This window comes from Heptranchias perlo, chromosome 37, assembly GCF_035084215.1.
Source record: "Heptranchias perlo isolate sHepPer1 chromosome 37, sHepPer1.hap1, whole genome shotgun sequence".
Lineage (NCBI taxonomy): Eukaryota > Metazoa > Chordata > Chondrichthyes > Hexanchiformes > Hexanchidae > Heptranchias > Heptranchias perlo.
The window spans coordinates 18,513,806-18,539,926 of record NC_090361.1 but is presented as its reverse complement, the minus strand read 5'-3'; the positions used below and the strand labels follow the sequence as shown (position 1 = coordinate 18,539,926).

General features: G+C 43.8%; 1 protein-coding gene across 5 annotated transcripts in view; it reads right to left on the bottom strand.

The window, feature by feature from the left end:
* The window catches only part of LOC137304550 (EVI5-like protein), a 406,109-nt gene that overhangs the window by 88,649 nt on the left and 291,339 nt on the right, over positions 1 to 26,121 (bottom strand). For 4 of the 5 annotated variants that reach the window (XM_067973199.1, XM_067973202.1, XM_067973200.1 and 1 more), the window contains one exon: positions 6,339 to 6,434. The exons of the other annotated variant lie outside the window; for it this stretch is intronic. In XM_067973199.1, coding sequence (XP_067829300.1) covers positions 6,339 to 6,434 — 96 coding nt within the window. The remainder of the gene's footprint in view (positions 1 to 6,338; positions 6,435 to 26,121) is intronic. 5 annotated transcript variants of the gene reach the window in all.

Here is a 26,121-nt window from a genome sequence, read left to right as displayed (position 1 = left end):
GAGGTTTGTTAGGACATGAAATGCCCTACAAAAACAATGGTGGAAGTGGAACCCTGACAAGCTTTTGAAAGGGAAGTGGATAAATATTTTAAGAAGTACAAGAAAAAGAAAGATTTGAATTTATATAGCCCCAAAGTGCTTTACAGCCAATGAAGCACTTTTGAAGTGTAGTCACTGTTGTAATGTAGAAAATGTTGCAGCCAATTTGCACACAGTGAGGTCCCACAAACAGCAATGTGATAATGACCAAATAATCTGATTTGCTGATGTTGTTTAAGGGATAAATATTGGCTAGGGAGATCTCCTATGCTCTTCTTTGAAAAAATCCCATGGGATCTTTTACGTCGAATTGAGGGGGCAGATGGAATAGGAATAAGCGGATAGCTCTTTCAGAGAGCTAGCACAGGGCTAAATAGCCTCCTTCTGTGCTATACCATTATAGGAACATAAGAAGATAGGAATTGGAGTAGGCCACTCAGTCCCTCGAGCCTGTTCTGCCATTCAATTAGATCATGCCTGACCTGTACCTCAATGCCATTTACCAGCCTTTGATCCACATCCCTGCATACCTTTAATGAAAATCTATCGATCCGCCTTGAAAATTTTAATTGACCCAGCATCCACAGCATTATGTTGGGAAAGAATTCCAGAGTTCCACTCTCCTTTGTGTGAAAAAGTGCCTCCTTATTTCACTCATAAATGGCATGGCTCCAATTTTAAGATTGTGTCCCCTCGTTATGGATTCCCCCATCAGAGGAAATAGTTTCTCTGCATATACCCTATCGAATCTCTTTATCAAAGATCTCAATTAGATCAGCCCTCAACTTTCTAAGCTCAAGGGAATACAAACCAAATTTATGCATCCTGCACTCTTAATTTAACTCTTTAAGCCCTGGTATCATTCTGATGTATCTGCACTCCAAGGCCAATATATCCTTTCTGAGGTCCAAAACTGAACGCAGTACTCGAGATGGGGTCTGACCAAAGCTCTGTACAACTGAAGCATCACTTTCTCAATGTTGTATTCCAACCCCCTTGAATTGTTCCATCATCTCTCCTCTGAGGTCCAGCTCTGATGTACTGCTCTCATGTGGTTCTAACTCCTACCTGTCCCAACGTAGCCAGTGCATCTTGAGCAATGACTTCGCCAGTCACCCCTGGAATTCCCTAAGGATCCGTCCTTAGTCCCCCCTCCTCTTTTTCATTAACATGTTGCTCCTTGACGACATCAGCCATAGGCATGGGATCAAATTTCATGTGTGCTGATGACAATCAGCTCTATCTCAGCATCAGTGATCACCTGCGTACTGTCAAACTGCCTGCTGACATTAAGCCGTGGATCATAGAATCGTAGAAAATTTACGGCATAGAAGGAGGCCATTCGGCCCATCGTGTCCGCACCGGCCGAAAACGAGCCACCCAGCCTAATCCCACTTTCCAGCACTTGGTCCGTAGCCATGTAGGTCACTTCAGGTGCACATCCAGGTACTTTTTAAAAATAAGTTGAAGGTTTCTGCCTCTACCACCCTTTCAGGCAGTGAGTTCCAGACCCCCACCACCCTCTGAGTGAAAAAATTTTCCCTCAGCTCCCCTCTAATCCTTCTACCAATCACTTTAAATCTATGGTTATTGACCTCTCTGCTAAGGGAAATAGATCCTTCCTATCCACTCTATCTCGGCCCCTCATAATTTTGTACACCTCAATTAAATCACACCTCAGCCTCCTTTGTTCCAAAGAGAACAACCCCAGCCTATCCAATCTTTCCTCATAGCTAAAATTCTCCAGTCCTGGCAACATCCTCGTAAATCCCCTCTGTACCCTCTCCAGTGCAATTACATCCTTCCTATAATGTGGTGACCAGAACTGTACTCAGTACTCAAGCTGTGGCCTAACCAGTGTTTTATACAGTTCCAGCATAACCTCCGTGCTCTTATATTCTATGCCTCGGCTAATAAAGAAAAGTATCCCATATGCCTTCTTAACCACCTTATCTACCTGTCCTGCTACCTTCAATGATCTGTGGACATGCACTCCAAGGTCCCTCACTTCCTCTACACCTCTCAGTATCCTCCCATTTATTGTGTACTCCCTTGCCTTGTTTGCCCTCCCCAAATGCATTACCTCACACTTCTCTGGATTGAATTCCATTTGCCACTTTTCTGCCCACCTGACCAGTCCATTGATATCTTCCTGCAGTCTGCAGCTTTCCTCCTCACTATCAACCACACGGCCAATTTTTGTATCATCTACAAACTTCTTAATTATGTCCCCTATGGACCAGAATTTCTACCAATTGAATATCAAGAAGACCAAAGCCACTGTTTTGTGGCCTTGCCAAAAATTCCTCTCCCTCCTTGGCTGCTCAGGCTGAACCAAACTGTGTGAAACATCAGCATCTTGTTCAACCCAAAGCTTGTACATGCTTCATAGCATCACCACTTCCATCCCTACCACCACTGAAGCCCTTACTCATTCTTTTGTCACCTCCAGATTTGATTTCCCAACACCCTACTCATCGGCCTGCACTTGTCTAAATCTGAGCTGCCCGTATTTTCTCCTGCACTACGTCCTGCTCACCCCTCACCTCTTCTCTCGCTAATCTTCACTGGCGCCCTGTCCTCTAAGGTGTCGCATTTTAAATGCTCGCCCTCACCTACAAATCTTTCCAAGGCCTTGCCCTGCCACACATTATAGTACAGTCTTCAACCATTTCGGCCCTATTCTCTGGAATTCTCTTCCTTAAACTTCGCCATTTCTCTTTCTTCCTTTAACCCCTGAAAATCTCTCTCTTCAATTAAACCTTTGGCCACCTCTCAGCTCCCCCACAACAGCTAATGTCCATTCCTCTCTTCCCCTGGGAAGTTTATCCAAAGTAAAGGTCCTACATAAATGTTGTTAAATCAAATGTCACACAGCACATGTTCTGAAAGGATCAAGTGTCACGGAACTCAGCGTCTGAAAAGATACTGAAATACGTGACAAGATAGGGAGTTAGAGTGCTGTTTAAAAACAGGTTACAAAGTAAGTGGAAACAAGAATTTTGTTTGGCCTTTAAAGATATCTGACCTCCACTTGCAAATTGGGAGATGTTGCTGTACTTCTTGGCCCAAACATTCCTGGGCAGGAACACCAACGGTCCTGAGAAAATCATTCCAGTGAGTCTCAAGGACATCCCTGAGACACGAAGAGAGTAGCCTCCTTGACATCTCCTTTTCACCGAGCTATCTGAAAAAACGAGGGCCTACTCATCCGAGAAATATCTGCTCACTACTGCAAACCTGTCCCCATTCGGAGGTAGCAAGACTACCTACGTCACATTTGTGTCTGGCTCCTGAAACCTTGGGATGAAAGGAAGTCTGCCTTTCGTGGAAAGTAGGTCAGGCTTTGGAGCTATCCTCGTGTTTATCCTTAGATTTTTAAGGTGTTTCTTAAAATATTTTAATGTTGTCTCTACATGTTTCCCAAAAAATCCTTCCCCGTGGGATGAAATCCCCAAATTTCTCCTTAATACCTAAGGGGAAAGCTGAGATTCTAAACTAGCCATATCCTCAGGCTGAGACTGACACCCCCTGGGCATCAACAACAGCCGCCAATGGTGAGACGGGGATGCACAAGAAGCAGAGCTGGAAGAATGGAGAGTCTGTGGGGCTTGTAAGGCTGAAGGAGGTTATAGAGAAAGGTTAAGGTAAGGCCATGAAGGATTTAAACATGAGGATGAGAATTTTAAATTGGAGGTATTGGGGGACTGAAAGCCAGTCACAAGGATAGAAGCAATGGGTGAGCAGGACTTGGTGTGGGATAAGATACAGGCAGCAGAGTTTTGGATGAGCTGAAGTTTACAGGATATAGAAGATAGGAGAGGATTAGAACAATCAAGTCTAGGGGTGACAAAGGCATGGATGAGGTTTTCAGCAGGAGATGGGCTGCGGAGGGTGATGCCACAGAGGTGGAAGTAGGTGGTATTTTTGCTGGAGAGGATATGAGATTGGAAGCTCAGCTTGGGGTCAAATAGGACGCCGAGGCTGTGAATGGTTTGGTTCAACCCGAGACAATGGCTGGGAAGGGGGACAGAATTGGTGGCAAGGATATGGAGTTTGTGACGAGAGCCAATGACGATGGCTTCACTTTCCAATGATTAACTGGAGCAAATTGCGGCTCATCCAAGACTGGATGTTGGACAAGCAGTCTAACAGCAAAGAGGCAGTGGAGAGGTTGACAGAGGTGGAGGAGAGATAGAGTTGGGTTCGTCGGCACATATGTGGAAGTTGATCTTCTGATGATGTTACCAAGGGCCAGTATGTAGCTGAGGAAGAGGAGGGGGCCAAGGATAGATCTTTGGAGGACTCCTGAGAGCCATTGCTAGAGATGCTCTGGCTAAGATTGGAGAGGTAAGAGTGGAACCAAGTGAGGCCAATCCACACTGGGCTAGACAACGGAAGAGAGGCATTGGATGAGAATGGTGTGATTGACCATATCAAAGTCTGCAGAGAGGTCCAGGAGGACAAAGACGGAAAATGGACAATGATCACAATCACAGAGGATGTCATTTGTGTCTTTGATTAGGGCCATTTCAGTGCTGTGGCAGAGGCGGAACTCAATTAGAGTTTCCAACATTGAGTTGCGGGAAAGGTGGGCATGCATTTGAGAGGTGACAACTCGCTTAAGGACTTTGCAAAGGAAAGGGAAGTTGGAGATGGGGGTGATAGTTTGCAAAGGGTTGAGAGTGGGTTTTTGAAGAGGGGGGTGATGATGGTAGTTTTGAAAGGGAGGGGAACAGCACCAGAGAAGGAACCATTTACAATGTCAGCTAGGATGGAAGCCAGGAAAGGAAGTATAGGATTCAGTGGGACATAAAACCCAACTTAGGGATGATGCAGAACTTACAAAAAATATTATGAGGGCCTGGGGTATAATGAAAGTCAATGCGTTTCTCACCAATCCCTTCTTCTTAGCTTCCATGAATTAAGATTTAGCTACATCAAATCCATATAAACCACTAGCCTCAGTAGACAATATGTTGAAGGACGAGTGTCTTGTGCAGGGGCTGGAGACCTGGGAAGTGCATCCTTTGCTTGTTGCTCCTTGATTTGGAGATGGAAATGGAGCAGCAGCTCCGTGATCAATGTTTCATTCTCAGGTATGGAAGCACCACTGAATCAAGCGGCTCTGATGGAGTAACTTACACTTCTAGTTATGAGTCAACGGCAGTAATAGTGGTACAGTCACCAACTCACATCTTTGGGGACTGTCAACAGTTTTGTGAATACATCAATTCCACTGCCTTGGCCAACACTGTTCTGGTGTTGATGAGCACTAAAGTGAAGCACTTGGATGAAGTAATCATGTGGCTTAAGCTGGAGCCTCCTACAACCCCAGGGGATATTGATGCCTTCTTCTTAGCCTTCCAAGACATCACACAATACAAGTCACTTACTGTTAGGCTCATGTACCAGTCCTAATATTGGCATTGAATTGTGTTCTATTCAGTCTGACAATGGAGAGAAGCTCCAGTAATGTGGGCACAGTGACTACCTGCCAGTAATGCTATGTTCAGATCTTGTTGTGAGAACCTTGTACCAAATTTACTGTTTCACTGAATATGGTGTAAAGAAACAGGTTTTAATTTATTGCTGAAAAGTTAGATAACCTACCGCTGGCATGATCTTCCTCCTGAATATAGTGGACATTCTACAGATATCAACTGACTGACCCAGTTGTTCAATGGGGGAGATTGGTCCCTTTAAAACCTTCAGGTTCAATCGTGTCATGAATCGCTTATCCTTTGTTGTTGTGCATATAAGGACCTGCCTCACTGATCCACTTCCGAGGTTCTCAAACTCCCACACCCAATTAAGAGCTAAAAAACATACATTGCAACATACAACTATACATAATAGATACCAGGAAACACATCAAATGGGCTTAGAGAGCTAAATAAGAATCTCATACCAAGTCAGAGACTTTTAAACTTTGTTATTAAACGTTAGACAGGGGGTGGGGAGAAAGAGAATGGAAGCACAGGACAAGGTGTGCAACTGGCCTTGTAACTCAGGGCAGAATGGCAAAAGATCTGCAAGTGCTGTCAGATATACAGAAAGTGATTGGAAATCATAGCAAAGGAGAACAACTTGGACAGAACAACCACATCAGACTGATGGAAATTCACATAGACTGGCCTGTATAGAGCTAGAGCAGAGTAATGGATAGTAATGGAGTGGTACACCATGTCTGTATTGGAGTAGACGTCGGGGACAGTAATCACAAGACAACGAGTAACAGGATACGGCTGGTACAGACTAACAGAACATACACAATAAAAGGATGCAATGGTTTGTACCTGGATTTCCAGTTCAGCAATATGCTGGCGAAGTTCAGCGATGGCAGCAATGCTGTCTGCTTCCCGAAGCCGTCCGGCCATAACCTCCTCCTTGTTCTAGTGTGAGCAGTGAAATATCAGAGATTACTCCAGTGACAAAGAGAGAGGGTGTTGCCAGTGTAAAACTACAAGCCAGTCGAAGTCCAGATAAAACATCAAAGACCTTTTCACATGGGGCACCTTTCTCCTTCGTGGGCTTATTTTTATTTTTAAGAACACACACAGCCTAAATTGGAAGAACAACAAACACTGGAGAAGAAACCGCAGATTGGTCCATCAATTCACTCCTTCTGACAACACACGCATAAGACTGCGGGTAATCTGTCTCGTCTTCAGAGATGAATAATCTCAGCCACTGATAGAACTTTTCGTAGAAAGTCAGCTCTGCTATCCTAATCAAAAATGTTTTTCCTCCACATAGATCTTGTGCTGTGACAACTTCTTGAGGTAAGAACAAGAGCAGGCTGCTCCACAATCACCGTCCTCCTCCACTCTGACGCGTCACAGCTACCAGATTTACCTTATTCACTGGACACTTTGCCTAAGGGACCAGATAATAAATAAACATCCAAAAAATTAAACTGTCTGAGCAAGACAAGGGAACTCGAGCTCAGATCATTAAAAGACAAATTTAAGACTGATGTTAGGAAATTCTTCTTCAAAGAGAGATCAATGCTTGGAATGGACTCCAGAATAGAGAATTGGTGGTGAAAACCTTGGAATTGTTTAAGAACCAATTGGATGCTGCAATGAGGGACTTTAGGGTCTTTCTAGATGGTGATGAACTAAGATTGGCCAAATGGGCTTCCTCAACCGCAATTATCTTGTAATCCCAATAGTTATTTCTGCAAATCCCCAAACTGGAATGGCAAATCCATGATCCCTCGTTGGTATATGGGGCAGCAAACATCTAAGCTGTAAACACAGGATCCGGAATAAAAAGTATTTAAATAGTTGTTTCTTCTAACAGAAGAGGTGCCAGCATTGAACAAGAGACAGTAAAATTGACCAGGCATCCATCGGTTATATAAATATCACAGAACATTGTTTCCTTAGAAAACCTTTAAATAGTAAATGTTATGCAACAAGATGGGTAACAACTTCATCCCGCTCTACAACAGTATCTATTTCCTCCTGCATCTTCTTTGCTAATCCACCCATTTTTAAAGACACGTCAGCATGGTTCGAAAGTTACATGGATACCAAGTGCAGGTGAGTAAGGGAGCCCCTGTTAGCTACTTGTGCACTTCTTGGAGACTGATTGCAAAGGTATTAATGATTGTGGCTGGAAGTTGACTAACCAATTGTAACTGGGGTGTGCCAGAAAGGTATATTATAAGGATCTTTGCAAAAGCACAGAGCTTGAGCACAGAGGTTGGTAAAGACAGAGAGCGAACCTTTAACGCGGTGAAGTGCTAACAGAGTTAGGACTTTCAGCTGGGAACTTGGTGCGTGTGGGAATTTGGTGCAGAGGGGGAAGGAGGTGCTAAGTGATTTAAACCAAGGGACAATAAATTAATCTATCAACTTAAATAAAAAATAAATAAAATTTAAAAAAATAATAAGTAATTACTAATTATTTCAAAATCAAGCTAAATCCATTTACTAAATATAGTCTAGATCTCAAGTGATTCTATTAGTCCTAGAAATAAACAACTGATCAAATAAATAAAAACTAGAAATGGCAGTACAGGCTGTGTGTCGGGACTGTAATATGTGAGAGTTTGTGGTCAGTGAGATAGTCCCGGATTGCCACATCTGAAGTAAATGTCTCTGTCTTGAGACACTCCGGCTCAGAGTCTTTGAGCTGGAGTGCGAGTTAGAGACACTCCGACACATAAGGGAGGGGGAGGTAGAAAAGGAGGTAGAAAAGGAGGTCCCACAGACACTGATCCTGTCCAACAGGTACGCGGTACTTGATACCTGTGAGGATAAGGATGAAGGTTGCAGGAAGGATGCCCAGAATGCTAACCATGGCACCGTGGAGCACGAGGCAGTGCAAGGGGGGGGAAGAAGGATCGGAACAGAAAGGTTGTAGTCATAGGGGATCGGGGGGATAGACAGCGTCCTCTGCAGTCGCGACCAAGCATCCAGGAGGTTGTGTTGCCTACCTGGTGCAAGGGTAAAGGATGTCTCGGAGCAACTGGAGAGGAACTTGGAAAGGGAGGAGGAGGATCCAGTTGTCATGGTCCATGTCAGCACCAATGACACCTTGGGGGAGAGGTGTCAAGAGCAAATCGACAGCACCGTGGGAGATTCAGCTGCACCCTGTTGGGGGGGGGGTTGCAAAAGAAATGCAGTTGTTATAGGGGATTCGATAGTCAGGGGGATAGACGGGCGTTTCTGCAACCGCTGGTGTGAGTCCCGCATGGTGTGTTGCCTCCCTGGGGCCAGGGTAAAGGACATCACTGAGGGGGTGCAGAACATTCTGCGGGGGGAAGGGGAACAGCCAGAAGTCGTGGTCCATGTGGGAACCAATGACACAGGGAGGAAAAGGGTCGAGGTTCTGCAGTCAGAGTTTCAGGAGCTGGGGAGGAAGTTAAAAAGCAGGACCTCAAAGGTAGTAATCTCTGGATTACTCCCAGTGCCACATGCTAGTGAGTATAGGAATGGTAGGATAAGACAGGTTAATGTGTGGATGGAGCAATGGTGCAGGAGGGAGGGCTTCAGATTCCTGGGGCATTGGGACCGATTCTGGGGCAGGAGGGATCTGTTCAAGATGGACGGGTTGCACCTCAACAGAGCTGGGACCAATGTCCTCACGGGGAGGTTAACTAATGCTGTGGGGGAGGGTTTAAACTAATTTGGCTGGGGGATGGGCACCAGGATGAAACATTAGAGAGGAGGAACAAGGTGCACAGAGGACTGGGAGGGACAAATAGCACTAGAGTAAAGAATAGTTCAGAATAGGAGGGATCAGACAGGGGTCATATGCGAGGCAGCCTAAGATGAGATTGGAGTGCATGTGTGTAAATGCACGAGTAAGGTTGGTGAGCTGCAGGCTCAAGTCGCCACATGGGACTATGATATAGTGGCAATAACAGAGACCTGGCTTGAAGAAGGGGAGGATTGGGCACTTAATATTCCTGGCTACAAGGTATTCAGGAAAGATAGGGAAGGAAAGAAAGGAGGGCTGGGGTGGGGAGTGGCAGCATTGATCAAAGATTTTGGAAAGGGATGATGTTGAGGGTCAAAGATAGAATCTATTTGTTTAAATTAAGGAACAATAGAGGAGCTATTACACTACTGGGTGTACACTAAAGGCCTTCAAATAGTGGGAAGGAGATAGAGGAGAACATTTGTATTCAAATTACAGAGCGATGCAAGAACTATAGAGTCGTGATAATGGGGGACTTCAATTATCCCAGTGTAGACTGGGATAGTAACAATGTAAAGGACAAAGAGGGGGAGGAATACCTGAAATGTGTTGAAGAGAACTTTCTGGAACAGTGTGTTTCCAGACCAACCACGAAGGAAACAGTGCTGGATCTAGTTCTGGGGAATGAAGTGGGGCAGGTGGAATGTGTTTCAGTGGGGGAGCATTTGGGGAACAGTGACCATAATATCATTAGGTTTAGAATAGTTATGGAAAATGACACAGAACAATCAGATGTGAAAATGCTTAACTGGAGGAGGGCAAATTTCAGTGAGTTATAAAGGGATTTTGCCCAGGTGGATTGGAATCAAAAATTGGGAGGCAAAACAGTAATTGAACAATGGTTCGGGTGCAGAGTAGACGAGGGGGAAAGGAAGGGCATCGAAAGCTAGAGCTCCCTGGGTGACTAAAGGTATAGAGATTAAAATGAAACAGAAAAGGAGGCATATGACAAATGTAAGGTTCATAATACAGTAGAGAACCAAGCTGAATACAGGAAGTACAGAGGAGGTCTAAAAAAGGGAATAAGAAGGGCAAAGAGAGAGTATAAGAATAGATTAGCGGCTAACATAAAAGAAAACCCAGAAGTCTTATATAAACATATAAACAGTAAAAGGTAGTTAAAGGAAGGGTGGGGCCAATTAGGGACAAAAAATGGAGATCTTCTTGTGGAGGCTGAGGTACTAAATGAATACTTTGTATCCATCTTCATTAGAGAAAAAGATGCTACCATTGTAGCAGTAAAGGACATAAGAAGTAGGAGGAGGAATAGGTGATAAAGCCCCTCGAGCCTGCTCCGCCATTCAATAAGATCATGGCTGATCTTCGACCTCAACTCCACTTTCCCGGTGATCCCCATAGAGTCCAAAAATCTATATCTCAGCCTTGAATATACTCAACGACTGAGCATCCACAGCCTTCTGAGGCAGAGAATTCCAAAGATTCACAGCTCTGAGTGAAGAAATTCCTCCTCATCTCAGTCTCAAGTGGCTGACCCCTTATCCTGAGACTATGCCCCCTAGTTCTAGACTCTCCAGGAGTAGATAGTAATGATATTAGATGGGACAAAAATAGATCAAGAGGAGGTACTTAAAAGTACTTAAAGTAGAAAAGTCACCCGGTCCAGGTGGGATGCATCCTAGGTTACTGAGGGAAGTAAGGATGGAAATTGCGGAGTCTCTGGCCACAATCTTCCAATCCTCCTTAGATACGGGGATGGTGCCGGAGGAATGGAGGATTGCAAATATTACACCCGTTTAAAAAAAAGGGGAGGGATAAACCCAGCAAATACAGGCCAGTCAGCCTAATGTCGGTGGTGGGGAAACTTCTTGAGACAATAATCTGGGACAAAATTATTTGGCACTTGGAAAAGTCTGGGCCAATAAATGAAAATCAACACGATGTATCAAAGGCAGATCGTGTTTGACTAACTTGACTGAGGTCTTTGATGAAGTAATGGAGAGGGTTGACGAGGATAGTGCGGTTGATGTTGTGTATATGGATTTTCAAAAGACATTTGATAAAGTACCGCATAACAGACTTGTTAGCAAAATTAAAGTCCATGGGATTAAAGGGACATTTGCAGTGTGGATACAAAATTGGTTAGGGGACAGAAAGCAGAGAGTAGTGGTGAACGGTTGTTTTCAGACTGGAGGGAAGTATACAGTGGTGTTCCCCGGGGACTGGTATTAGGACCACTGCTCTTTTTGATATATATTAATGATCTGCACTTGCGTATACTGGGTATAATTTCAAAGTTTGCAGATGACGTGAAACTTGGAAATGTAGTGAACAATGTGGAGGATAGTAACAGGCTTCAGGAGGACAGAGACAGACTGGTGAAATGGGCAGACACATGGCAGATGAAATTTAACAAGGAGTGTGAAGTGATGCATTTTGGTAGGAAGAATAAAGCAAGGCAATATAAACTAAATGCCACAACTTTAAAGGGGGTGCAGGAACAGAGAGACCTGGGGGTGCACAATCTTTGAAGGTGGCAGGACAAGTTGAGAAGGCTGTGAAAAAGCATATGGGATCCTGGGCTTTAATAATGGATGCATAGAGTACAAAAGCAAGGAAGTTATGCTAAACCTTTATAAAACACTGGTTAGGACTCAGTTCTGTTCAACTCTGGGCACCACACTTTAGGAAGGACGTCAAGGCATTAGAGAGGGTGCAGAAAAGATTTACTAGAATGGTACCAGGGATGAGGGACTTCAGTTATGTGGAGCGACTGGAGAAGCTGGGGTTATTCTCCTTGGTACAGAGAAGGTTAAGAGGAGACTTGATAGAGGTGTTCAAAATCATGAATGGTTTTGATAGAGTAAATAAGGAGAAACTGATTCCAGTGGCAGAAGGGTCGGTAACCAGAGGACACAGATTTAAGGTGATTGGCAAAAGAGCCAGAGGGGAGATGAAGAAGCATTTTTTTTAACCCAACGAGTTGTGATGATCTGGAATGCACTGCCTGAAAGGGCGGTGGAAGCAGATTCAATAATAACTTTTAAAAGGGAATTAGATAAATACTTGAAGCGAAAAAAATTACAGGGCTATGGGAAAAGAGCAGGGGATTGGGATTAATTGGATAGTTCTTTCAAAGAGCCAGCACAGACGCAATGGGCGAAATGGCCTACTTCCGTGCTGTAACATATTATAATACACCCTATACAACATTTTTTCAAATGACCACAATGATTTAATCAATGATCTTGTGCCGTTAGCAGTGGAAGCTTCATGTCTGGTAGGATATGAGCAATGTCCAGGGGTGAGGGACACGCAGGAAGAGAGGGAGAAGAAAATAGGAGATGACCCTGTATCAGAACAGGTTGTCCTCTTCATGGCTTCCCTTGCCCACTCAGCAGATAGGGAGATGTGGTTTACGAGTTGCCTGGGTCAATGTTTCTACCTATCTAACACAGGCAGCTCACAGCAAACATTCTCTTGAACACCCCCAGATGCTCAGCGCTCTGATCAGAAGATATTTAAGGCTTTAACTGCTGGAAGGTCTCTGAGCAGCTCTACTCTGACTTATTTCTCTCCAATGGGAGCAGGATGACAACAAATGGAAGAGATTTCATTAATTTGCATCCTTGGAAAACAATCAGGGTGAACACTACACCTGCTCAGCATTTCATAAGTTCGACATTCTCTTTTGCATACCTTGTAAATAACTAAATCTTGGTCTCATGACAGGAAGTAGCTTAATCTCAACTATCAGTAATGAGGAAAAGTTTCTGACAGGAAGCTAATTTCAAACAGGACTCAGAATATCTGGTTTTAAAAAAATGTCTACATTTGTACCACAAATATAAAAAGCGCAGATTAGAAATGGTGCCGGGTACTGGATATCTGAGATGTGAGGCTGTGGGGCATCACTGTCTCCATAAAAATGATTACAATTGAAAAACTTGCATGGACAGAAGTGTGGGCACTATAGTTTTGCCCTGTTTGAATATTGATGTGAACTGCAGCATCAAGAAACCACTTAATACAGAGAAAGGCAACTCCTGGCCTGACACGCCCCCACCCGCTCTATCAATACTCATCTTAATGGTGTGGAAAGGCTCACAGCAAACATTCTCTTGAACACCCCCAGATGCTCAGCGCTCTGATCAGAAGACATTTAAGCAGATCCTTGGAATTTCTACAGAATAGACAGGAGCTCAACATTTGAATTGCAATTCTAATTCTGAGAGGGAGCTACTTCCCATTGTAAAATAAAAATCAATATTCTACAAACAGTGAGACCTGATGACACAACTGGCAGTACTGGCTTGGAGGATTTACTGATTTGGACAAGGTAAGGGAGGAGTGTCCAAGCTACTTGTCTTGGGTGGGCCGCTTAAGTTTATACTATTCGTACTGGGACTTTGTACCAGGATTAAAACCCTATGGCAGTGTGGATAAAAAATTGGCTGCGAGAGAGTAGTGATGAACAGTTGTTTTTCAGACTGGAGGGAAGTGTACAGCGATCACCCCCCGGGGTCGGTATTAGGACCATTGCTCTTTTTGGTATATATTAATGACCTGGATGGAGTATACAGGGCATAATTTCAAAGTTTGCAGATGACACAAAGCTTGGAAATGTTATGAACAGTGAGGGGGATAGTAGCAGGACATAGACAGACTGGTGAAATGGGCAGACACATGGCAGATGAAATTTGATGTAACCAGAGGACACAGATTTAAGGTAATTGGCAAAAGAACCAGAAGGGGGATGAGGAGAATTTTTTTTATGCAGTGAGTTGTGATGATCTGGAATGCACTGCCTGAGGGCGGTGGAAGCAGATTCAATAGTAACGTTCAAAAGGGAATTGGAAAAATACTTGAAAACGTAAGAAAATAAGAAATAGGAGCAGGAGTAGGCCATACGGCACCTCGAGCCTGCTCCGCCATTTAATAAGATCATGGCGGATCTTCAACCTCAACTCCACTTTCCCGCCTGATCACCATATCCCTTGATTCCTTTAGAGTCCAAAAATCTATCGATCTCAGCCTTGAATATACTCAATGACTGAGCATCCACAGCCCTCTGGGATAGAGAATTCCAAAGATTCTGAACCCTCTGAGTGAAGAAATTCCTCCTCATCTCAGTATTAAATCGCCCATCCCCTTCTCCTGAGACTATGCTCTCTAGTTCTAGACTCTCTAGCCAGGGGAAACAGCCTCTCCGCATCAACCCTGTCAAGCCCTCAAAGAATTTTATATGTTTCAATGAGATCACTTCTCATTCTTCTAAACTCCAGAGAATATCATAGAATCATAGAAAATTTACGGCATAGAAGGAGGCCATTCGGCCCATCATGTCCACGCTGTCCAAAAATGAGCCACCCAGCCTAATCCCACTTTCCAGCACTTGGTCCGTAGCCCTGTAGGTTACGGCACTTCAGGTGCACATCCAGGTACTTTTTAAAATGAGTTGAGGGTTTCTGCCTCTCCCACCCTCTCAGGCAGTGAGTTCCAGACCCCCACCACCCTCTGGGTGAAAAAAGTTTCCCTCAGCTCCCCTCTAATCCTTCTACCAATCACTTTAAATCTATGCCCCCAGGTTATTGATCTGCCTGCTAAGGGAAATAGGTCCTTCCTATCCACTCTATCTGGGCCCCTCATAATTTTGTACACCTCAATTAAATCTCCCCTCAGCCTCCTCTGTTCCAAAGAAAACAACCCCAGCCTATCCACTCTTTCCTATAGCTAAAATTCTCCAGTCCTGGCAACATCCTCGTAAATCTCCTCTGTACCCTCTCTAGTGCAATTACATCTTTCCTGTAATGTGGTGACCAGAACTGTACTCAATACTCAAATTGTGGCCTAACCAATGTTTTATACAGTTCCAGTATCACATCCCTTCTCTTACATTCTATGCCTCGGCTAATAAAGGAAAGTATCCTGTATGCCTTCTTAACCACCTTATCTACCTGTCCTGCTACCTTCAGAGATCTGTGGACATGCACTCCAAGGTCCCTCACTTCCTCTTCACCTCTCAGTATCCTCCCACTTATTGTGTATTCCCTTGCCTTGTTTGCCCTCCCCAAATGCATTACCTCACACTTCTTTGGATTGAATTCCATTTGCCACTTTTCTGCCCACCTGACAAGTCCATTGATATCTTCCTGCAGTTTTCCTCATTATTATCAACCACACATCTAATTTGTGTATCACCTGCAAACTTCTTAATCATACCCCCTACATTTAAGTCCAAATCATTAATATATATCAGAAAAAGCAAGGGACCTAGTTCTGAGCTCTGCGGCACCCCACTGGAAGCAGCCTTCCAGTCACAAAAACACCTGTCGACCATTACCCTTTGCTTCCTGCCACTGAGTCAATGTTGGATCCAACTTGCCACTCTCCCTGGGATCCCATGGGCTTGTACTTTTTTGACCAGTCTGTCAGGTGGTACCTTGTCAAAAACCTTACTAAAATCCATGTAGACTACATCAAGTGCACTACCCTCGTCGACCCTCTTTGTTACCGCCTCAAAAAATTCAATCAAGTTAGTCAGACACGACCTTCCATTAACAAATCCATGCTGACTGTCCTTGATTACTCCATGCATTTCTAAGTGATGGTTTATCATGTCCCTCGGAATTGATTCCAATAATTTGCCCACTACCGTGGTTAGACTGACTTGCTTGTAATTACTTGGTCTATCCCTCGCTCCCTTTTTAAACAATGTTAGCAGTTTTCCAATCCTCCGGCACCATGCCTGTATCCAGTGCGGATTCAAAAATGATGGTCAGAGCCTCCGCTATTTCCTCCCTTGCTTCTTTTAACAGCCTGGGATATATTTCATCCAGCCCTGGTGATTTATCTACTTTCAAAGATGCTAATCCCCTTAATACTTCCCCTCTCACTATAGGCCCATTCTACTCAACCTCTCCTCATAGGACAACCCCTTCATCCCAGGAATCAATCTAGTGAACCTTCGTTGCACCCCCTCTAAGTCATGTAATATCCTTCCTTAGGTAAGGAGACTAAAACTGTATATAGTACCTCAGGTGTGGTCTCATTAAAGCCCTGTACAATTGTAGCAAGATTTCCTTACTCTTGTACTCCAATCCCCTTGCAATAAAGGCCAACATACCATTTGCCTTCCTAATTGCTTGCTGTACCTGCACGTTAACTTTCTGTGTTTCATGGACAAGGACACCCAAATCTCTCTGAACACCAACCTTTAATTGTTTCTCACCATTTAGAAAATATTCTGTTTTTCTATTCTTCCTACCAAAGTGAATCACCTCACATTTTCCCACATTATACTCCATCAGCCACCTTCTTGCCCACTCACTTAACCTGTCTATATCCCTTTGCAGACTCTTTGTGTCCTCCTCACAGCTTACTTTCCCACCTAGCTTTGTATCATCAGCAAACTTGGTTACATTACACTCGGTCCCTTTATCTCAGTCATTAATATAGATTGTAAATAGCTGAGGCCCCAGCACTGATCCTTGCGGCACCCCACTAGTTACAGCCTGCCAACCTGAGAATGACCCATTTATTTCTACTCTCTGTTTTCTGTCCGTTAACCAATCCTCTATCCATGCTAATATATTACCCCCAACCCCATGAGCCCTCATCTTATGTAACAACCTTTTGTGTGGCACCTTATCGAATGCCTTTTGAAAATCCGAATATACGACATCCACTGGTTCCCCTTTATCTACCCTGCTAGTTACATCCTCAAAAAACGCTAAAAAAATGTCAAATACGGTTTTCCTTTCATAAAATCATATTATGATTTTCTAAGTGCCCTGTTACCACTTCCTTAATAATGCAAAAATTTGCAGGGCTATGGGGAAAGAGCTGGGGAGTGGGACTATATCTGCAAAAAAGATATGGGAGGGGGAGAGTTGCCTGGAGGGAGGGGGTGAGTTACCTGAAGGTTTTGATCCAGGAAACAGTCACCCTTTAGGTTAGATAGTGGTTTAGATTAGGTTTAGAGGTGATAGTGTAGTCAGGGAGATAGATACTGTTCTCTGCAGCTGCGACCAGGAGTCCCGTTGGCTGTGTTGTCTACCTGCTGCCAGGGTTAAGGCTATCTCCTCGCAGCTGAATAAGAACTTGGAGAATGAGAGGGAGGATTCAGTTGTTGTGATCCACATAGGAACCAACGACACAGGTAGAACCAGGAATGAGGTTCTGCTGAGGGGGTTTGAGGAGCTAGGGTCCAAATTAAAAAGCAGAACCTTAAAGGTAATAATCTCTGATTACTACCTAAGCCACGTGCAATTGGCATAGGGACAAACAGATTAGATGGTAAAATGCGTGGCTGTAAGAGTGGTGTGGGAAGCAGGGGTTTCAATTCATGGGGCATTGGCACCAGTACCTGGGGAAAGAGGGAGCTGTTCCATTGGTATGGACTCCACTTAAACTGGGCTGGGAACAGTGTCCTGGGAAATTGAGTAACTAGGGCGGTAGATAGGGCTTTAAAATTAAAGGCGCTATTTCTGAATGCACGAAGCATTCGTAACAAGATAGATAAATTAATGGCACAAAGAGATAAATGGGTTTGATCTAGTAGCCATCACTGAGGTGTGGTTGCAGGATGACCAAGGTTGGGAACTAAATATTCCAGGGTACTTGACTTTTTGAAAAGATAGGCAAAATGGGGAGCCCTGATAATAAAGGATGAGATAAAGGCAGTAGCAAGAAAAGCTCTTAGCTCCGAAAATCAGAATGTAGACTCAGTCTGGGTGGAACTAAGAAATAACAAGGCAGAAAATATTGGTGGGAGTAGTTTATAGGCCCCCTAACAGTAGTTATAGTGTTGGAAAGGGAATAAATCAGGAAATTAGAGGAGCATGTAACAAGGCTAATGCAATAATTGTGGGGACTTTAATCTTCATATAGACTGGGCAAACCAAATTGGCAAAAGTAGTTTGGAGGACGAGTTCATGGAATGCATTCGAGACAGTTTTCTAGAACAATATGTCGAGGAACCAACCAGGGAACAAGCTATTTTAGGTCTAGTATTGTGTAATGAGACAGAGTTAATTAGTAATCTTAAAGATAAGGATCCACTGGGGCAGAGTGTTCATAATATGATAGAATTGAAGGATATACCTGCTTTAGAGGCAGTACAACGAAGGTTGATTGATTCTAGATTGATTCCTGGGATGAGAGGGTTGTCCTATGAGGAGAGATTGAGTAGAATGGGCCTATACTCTCTGGAGTTTAGAAGAATGAGCGATGATTTCATTGAAACATATAAAATTCTTAGGGGGCTTGACAGGGTAGATGCTGAGAGGTTGTTTCCCCTGGCCGGAGAGTCTAGAATTAAGGGTCTTAGTCTCAGGATAGGGGGTGGGTGATTTAGGACCGAGATGAGGTATAATTTCTTCACTCAGAGGGTGGTGAATCTTTGGAATTCTCTACCCCAGAAGGCTGTGGATGCTCAGTCGTTGAGTATATTCAAGGCTGAGATCGATAGATTTTTGGACTCTAGGGGAATCAAGAGATATGGGGATTGGGCGGGAAAATGGAGTTGAGGTTGAAGATCAGCCATTATCTTATTGAATGGTGCAGCAGGCTCGAGGGACCATATGGCCTACTCCTCTGCCAATTTCTTATGTTCTTAATTTCATATTGAGTTTGAGAGTGATGTTGTTAAGTCTGAAACTAGGGTCTTAAATTTAAACAAAGCCAATTACGTAGGTATGAGGGGTGAGTTGGCTGAGACAGATTGGGAAATTAGATTAAAAAAATGACGATAAATAAGCAATGCCGAACATTTAAAGAAATAATTCATAATTCTCAACAAATATACATTCCCTTGAGGAATAAAAACTACATGGAAAAAGTGATCCAATTGCAGCTAACTAGAGAAGTTAAGGAAAAGTATTAGATTAAAAGAAGAGGCTTACAATGTTACAAAAAACAGTAGTAAGCCTGAGGATTGGCAGGGTTTTAGAAATCAGCAAAGGATGACCAAGAAATTGATAGAGGGAGAAAATTGAATATGAGAGTAAACTAGCAAGAAATAGAAAAACAGATTGTAAGGGCTCCAACGTAAAAATGAAGAGATTAGTGAAAGTAAACATGGGTTCCTTAGAGGCAGAGACAGGAGAAATTATAATGGGGAATAAGGAAATGGCAGAGACGTTAAACAAATATTTTGTATATGTCCTCACAGTAGGAGACACAAAATACACAGCGGAAATAGTGGGGAATCAAGGGTCTAATGAGAGAGAGGAACTTAAAGTAATTAATTTTAGTAAATAAAAAGTACTGGAGAAATTAATGGGACTAAAAGCTGACAAATCCCCTGGACCTGAATCCTAGGGTTTTACAAGAGGTGGCTGCAGAGATAGTGGATGCATTGGTTTTGATCTTCCAGAATTCTACAACGGTCCCATTGGATTGGAAGGTAGCAAACGTAACCCCGTTCTTCAAGAAAGGAGGGAGAGAGAAACAAGTTACTATAGGTCTGTTAGCCTGACATCAGTAGCAGGGAAAATGCTAGAATCTATTACTAAGGACGGAATAACAGGGCACTTAGAAAATCATAATGTGATTAGGCAGAGTCAACACGGTTTTATGAAAGAGAAATCGTGTTTGACAAATTTGGAGTTTTTTTTTAAGATATAACTAGCGGGGTAGATAAAGGTGAACCAGTGGATGTAGTATATTTGGATTTTCAAAAGGCATTCAATAAGGAGCCACACAAGATTTTGTTTCACAGGATTAGGGCTCATGGGATTGGGGGTAATATATTAGCATGGATTAGCAAAAAATATAAAAACAGATAGCAAGAGTTTCTATAGTTATATAAAAAGAAAAAGGGTGGCTAAGGCAAACGTAGGTCCCTTAGAGGATGAGACCGGTAAATTAATGGTGGGAAACATGGAGATGGCAAAAATGCTGAACAAATATTTTGTTTCAGTCTTTACGGTAGAGGACACTAAGAATATCCCAACACTGGACAAACAGGGGGCTCTAGGGGGGAGGAGCTAAATACGATTAAAATCACTAAGGAATTGGTACTCAAGGCGGATAAATCCCCTGGACCTGATGGCTTATATCCTAGGGTCTTGAGGGAAGTGGCAGTAGGGATTGTGGATGCTTTGGTAATAATTTTCCAAAATTCTCTGGACTCGACAAAGGTCCCGGCAGATTGGAAAACTGCTAATGTAACACCCTTATTTAAAAAGGGTAGTAGGCAGAAGGCTGGAAATTATAGACCAGTTAGCCTAACATCTGTGGTGGGTAAAATTTTGGAGTCTATTATTAAGGAGACAGTAGCGGAACATTTGCATAAACATAATTTAATAGGACAAAGTCAGCATGGCTTTACGAAGGGGAAGTCATGTCTGACAAATTTGCTTGAGTTCTTTGAGGACATAACGCACAGGGTGGATAAAGGGGAACCAGTGGACGTAGTGTATTTAGACTTCCAGAAGGCATTCGACAAGGTGCCACATAAAAGATTATTGCTCAAAATAAAGAATCACTGGATTGGGGGTAATATTCTGGCATGGGTGGAGGATTGGTTATCTAACACGAAAGAAGAGAGTTGGGATAAATGGTTCATTCTCGGACTGGCAACCAGTAGCCAGTGGTCTTCCGCAGGGGTCGGTGCTGGGTCCCCAACTCTTTACAATCTATATTAACGATTTGGGGGAGGGGACCGAGTGTAACATATCAAAGTTTGCAGATGATACAAAGATGGGAGGGAAAGTAGGGAGTGAGGAGGACATAAAAAACCTACAAGGGGATATAACAGGCTGGGTGAGTGGGCGGAGATTTGGCAGATGCAATACAATATTGGAAAATGTGAGGTTATGCACTTTGGCAGGAAAAATCAGAGAGCAAGTTATTATCTTAATGGCGAGAAACTGGAAAGTACTGCAGCACAAAGGGATCTGGGGGTCCTGGTGCAAGAAAATCAAAAAGTTAGTATGCAGGTGCAGCAGGTGATCAAGAAGGCCAACGGAATGTTGGCTTTTGTTGCTAGGGGGATAGAATATAAAAACAAGGACGTATTGCTGCAGTTATATAAGATATTGGTGAGACCGCACCTGGAATACTGCATACAGTTTTGGTGTCCATACTTAAGAAAAGACATACTTGCTCTCAAGCAAGTACAAAGAAGGTTCACTCGGTTAATCCCGGGGATGAGGGGGCGGACATATGAGGAGAGGTTGAGTAGATTGGGACTCTACTCATTGGAGTTCAGCAGAATGAGAGGCGATCTTATTGAAACATATAAGATTGTGAAGGGGCTTGATCGGGTGGATGCGGTAAGGATGTTCCCAAGGATGGGTGAAACTAGAACGAGGGGGCATAATCTTAGAATAAGGGGCTGCTCTTTCAAAACTGAGATGAGGAGAAACTTCTTCACTCAGAGGGTGGTAGGTCTGTGGAATTTGCTGCCCCAGGAAGCGGTGGAAGCTACATCATTAAATAAATTTAAAACAGAAGTAGACAGTTTCCTAGAAGTAAAGGGAATTAGGGGTTACGGGGAGCGGGCAGGAAATTGGACATGAATTTAGATTTGAGGTTAGGATCAGATCAGCCATGATCTTATTGAATGGCGGAGCAGGCCCGAGGGGCCGATTGGCCTACTCCTGCTCCTATTTCTTATGTTCTAATAATATATATTCATGGAGAGGATTGGTTAACGGACAGAAAACAGAAAGTAAGAATAAACAGGTCATTTTCGGGTTGGCAGGTTGTAACTAGTGGGGTGCCACAAGGATCAGTGCTTGGGCTATTTACAATCTATATTAATGACTTAGATGAGGGGACCGAGTGTAACGTATCCAAGTTTGCTGACGACACAAAGCTAGGTAGGAAAGTATGCTGTGAGGAGGACAAAAAGAGGCTGTAAAGGGATATAGAGAGGCTGTAAAGGGATATAGACAGGTTAATTGAGTGGGCAAGAAGGTGGCGGTTGGAGTATAATGTGGGGAAATGTGAAATTATCCACTTTGGTAGGAAGAATAGCATAAAACTAAATTTTAAAAAAAAACTCAACGTAATTTAGATATAGCAAGTAGCATTTTTTAGCGAATCAAGGTCCCTGGTGTAGTTAACATTCTCTAAATTAAGAGTAATTTAAAGGAGTAAACTTCTTAAAGGGAGTAACTAACGAGCTTAATCTAACGCAAGTCATGGCAGCACAGCTCGCACCCGTGATATGCTCCTCCTGCACTATGTGGGAAGTCATGGATACTACCAGTGTCCCTGGTGACCATGTGTGCAGGAAGTGTGTCCAGCTGCAGCTACTGGCTAACCGCATTTCGGAGCTGGAGCTGCAGGTGGATTCACTGTGGAGCATCCGTGATGCTGAGATTATCGTGGATAGCACGTTCAGTGAGGTGGTCACACCGCAGGTAAAGATTACACAGTAAGAAAGGAAATGGCTGACCGCCAGGCAGAGTAAAAGGACTGGGCAGGTAGAGCAGGAATCCCCTGGGGCCATCTCCCTCTCAAACAGATATTCTGCTTTGGATATTGTTGAGGGAGATGGCTTATCAGGGGAAAGCAGCAAGAGCCAAGTTCGGGGCACCACGGGTGGCTCTGCTGCACAGGAGGGGAGGAAAAAGAACGGGAGAGCAATAGTGATAGGGGATTCCATCATAAGGGGAACAGATAGGCATTTCTGCGGCCGCAGACGTGACTCCATGATGGTATGTTGCCTCCATGGAGCTAGGGTCAAGGATGTCATGGAGCCGCTGCAGGACATTCTGAAGGCGGAGAGTGAACAGCCAGAGGTCGTGGTCCATATCGGTACCAACGACATCGGTAAAAAAAGGGATGAGGTCCTGCAAGCAGAATATAGGGAGTTAGGAAATAAACTAAAAAGCAGGACCTCAAAGGTAGTAATCTCAGAATTACTCTCAGTGCCACATGCTAGCGAGAGCAGAAATAGGAGAATAGACCAGATGAATGTGTGGCTTGAGAGATGGTGTAGGAGGGAGGGGTTTAAATTCCCGATGGGCAAGTGGGTGAAGTGACAGTGGGTGACTATATTGAGGATAGTGACCACAATTCAGTTAGTTTTAGTATTATTATGGAAAAGGACAGAGTTAAATCAGGAGTAAACGTTTTAAATTGGAGGAAAGCAAATTTTACAGAACTAAGGTGATTTGGCAGAAGTGGACTGGACACAACTACTTGAGGAGAAATCAGTGGCGAGCCAGTGGGAGGCACTGAAAAGTGAAATTCTACGGGTACAATGCAGACATGTCCCCTCAAAGAAAAATGGTGGCACTGCCAAATTTAGAGCCCCCTGGTTGTCTAGAAGTATATGGGGCAAGATAAAGCAGAAAAAGAAAGCTTATGACTGTCACAGAAAACTAAATACTGCAGAAAGCCAAGAGGAGTATAGAAAGTACAGGGATGATGTAAAAAAGGAAATAAGGAAATCAAAGAGAGGGCATGAAAAAATATTAGCCAGTAAGATTAAATAAAACCCAAAGATGTTTTATCAGTACATTAAGAACAAGAGGATAGCTAAGGAAAAGGTGGGACCTATCAGGGATGATAAGGGTAACTTGTGTGTAGAAGCAGAGGATGTGGTAGGGTTTTAAATGAATATTTTGTCTCCGTATTCACAAAGGAAAGGGATGATCCGGACGTAGTAGTTAAAGAGGAGAGGTGTGAAATATTGGATAAGGTAAACATTACGAGAGAGGAAGTACTAGAGGGATTGGAATCCTTGAAAGTTGTTAAGTCACCAGGGCCGGATGGATTGTTTCCTGGGCTATTGAAGGAAGCCAGAGAGGAAATAGCGGATGCTCTGAGGATCATTTTCCAATCCTCACTAGATACTGAGAGATTGGATAAACTGTCACTTGGAAAGGCATGGTTTAATCAGGGATAGTCAGCATGGATTTGTTCAGGGAAGGTCATGCCTTACAAATCTGATTGAATTCTTTGAGGAAGTGACAAGGAGGATTGATGCGGGTAGTGCAGTAGATGTTGTCTACATGGATTTTAGTGAGGCATTTGACAAGGTCCCACATGAAAAAGCTCATGGGATACAGGGAAATGTGGCGAATTGGATCCAAAATTGGCTCAGTAACAGGAAACAAAGGGTAAAAGTTGATGGATGTCTTTGCAAATGGAAATCCGTTTCCAGTGGTGTGCCACAGGGCTCAGTGTTGGGTCCCTTGCTGTCTGTGGTATATATTAATGATTTGGACTTGAATGTAGGGGGCATGATTGGCAAATTTGCAGACGACACAAAAATTGGCCATGTAGTTGATAGTGAAGAGGATAGCTGTAGACTCCAAGAAGATATCAATGGGTTGGTGGAGTGGGCGGAAAAGTGGCAAATGGAGTTCAATCCGGAGAAGTGGGAGGTAATGCATTTAGGGAGGGCAAACAGAAAAAGGGAATACGCAGTAAACGAGAATATATTGAGAGGGGTAGAGGAAGTGAGAGACCTTGGAGTGCCTGTGCACAGGTCCCTGAAGGTGGCAGTACAGGTAGATAAGGTTGTGAAGAAGGCATACGGAATGCTCTCCGTTATTAGCCGAGGTATAGAATACAAAAGCAGGGATGTAATGATGGAACTGTATAAAACGCTGGTAAGGCCACAGCTCGAGTATTGTGCGCAGTTCTGGTCACCACATTACAGGAAGGATGTAATTGCTCTGGAGAGAGTGCGGAGAAGATTTACAAGAATGTTGCCAGGGCTTGAAAATTGCAGCTACGAGGAGAGATTGGACAGGCTGGGGTTGTTTTCCTTGGAGCAGAGGAGGCTGAGGGGAGACTTGATTGAGATGTACAAAATTATGAGGGGCCTAGATAGAGTAGACAGGAAGTATCTGTTTCCCCTAGCGGAGAGTTCAAGAACTAGAGGACATAGATTTAAGCTGATTGGCGGAAGGATTAGAGGGGACATGAGGAAAAACTTTTTTACCCAGAGGGTGGTGGGTGTATGGAATTCGCTGCCCGAATTGGTGGTAGAGGCAGGGACCCTCAACTCTTTTCAAAAGCACCTGGACCTGCACCTAAAGTGCTGTAAGCTGCAGGGTACGGACCAGGTGCTGGAAGATGGGATTAGAGTGTTCTTCGGGCCGGCGCGGACACGGTGGGCCGAATGGCCTCCTTCTGTGCTGTATCTTTTCTATGGTTCTATGGATTAGAACAGCAGAATTTTTTTTTTGAAGAGGCGACACACTAAGAACTGTTGGTGATCAGAGGGATTTGGGTGTCCTTGTACACGAAACACATAAAATTAACATGCAGGTACAGCAAGCAATTAGGAACGCAAATGGTATTTTGGCCTTTATTGCAAATAGAGTCATAGAGTTATACAGCACGGATAGAGGCCCTTCGGCCCATCGTGTCCGCGCCGGCCATCAGCCCTGTCTACTCTAATCCCATATTCCAGCATTTGGTCCGTAGCCTTGTATGCTATGGCATTTCAAGTGCTCATCCAAATGCTTCTTGAATGTTGTGAGGGTTCCTGCCTCCACAACCCTTTCAGGCAGTGAGTTCCAGACTCCAACCACCCTCTGGGTGAAAAAGTTCTTTCTCAAATCCCCTCTAAACCTCCCGCCTTTTACCTTGAATCTATGTCCCCTTGTTATAGAACCCTCAACGAAGGGAAAAAGCTCCTTAGTATCCATCCTATCTGTGCCCCTCATAATTTTGTACACCTCAATCACGTCTCCCCTCAGCCTCCTCTGCTCCAAGGAAAACAAACCCAATCTTCCCAGTCTCTCTTCATAGCTGAAGCGCTCCAGCCCTGGTAACATCCTGGTGAATCTCCTCTGTACCCTCTCCAAAGCGATCACATCCTTCCTGTAGTGTGGCGACCAGAACTGCACACAGTACTCCAGCTGTGGCCTAACCAGTGTTTTATACAGCTCCATCATAACCTCCTTGCTCTTATATTCTATGCCTCGGCTA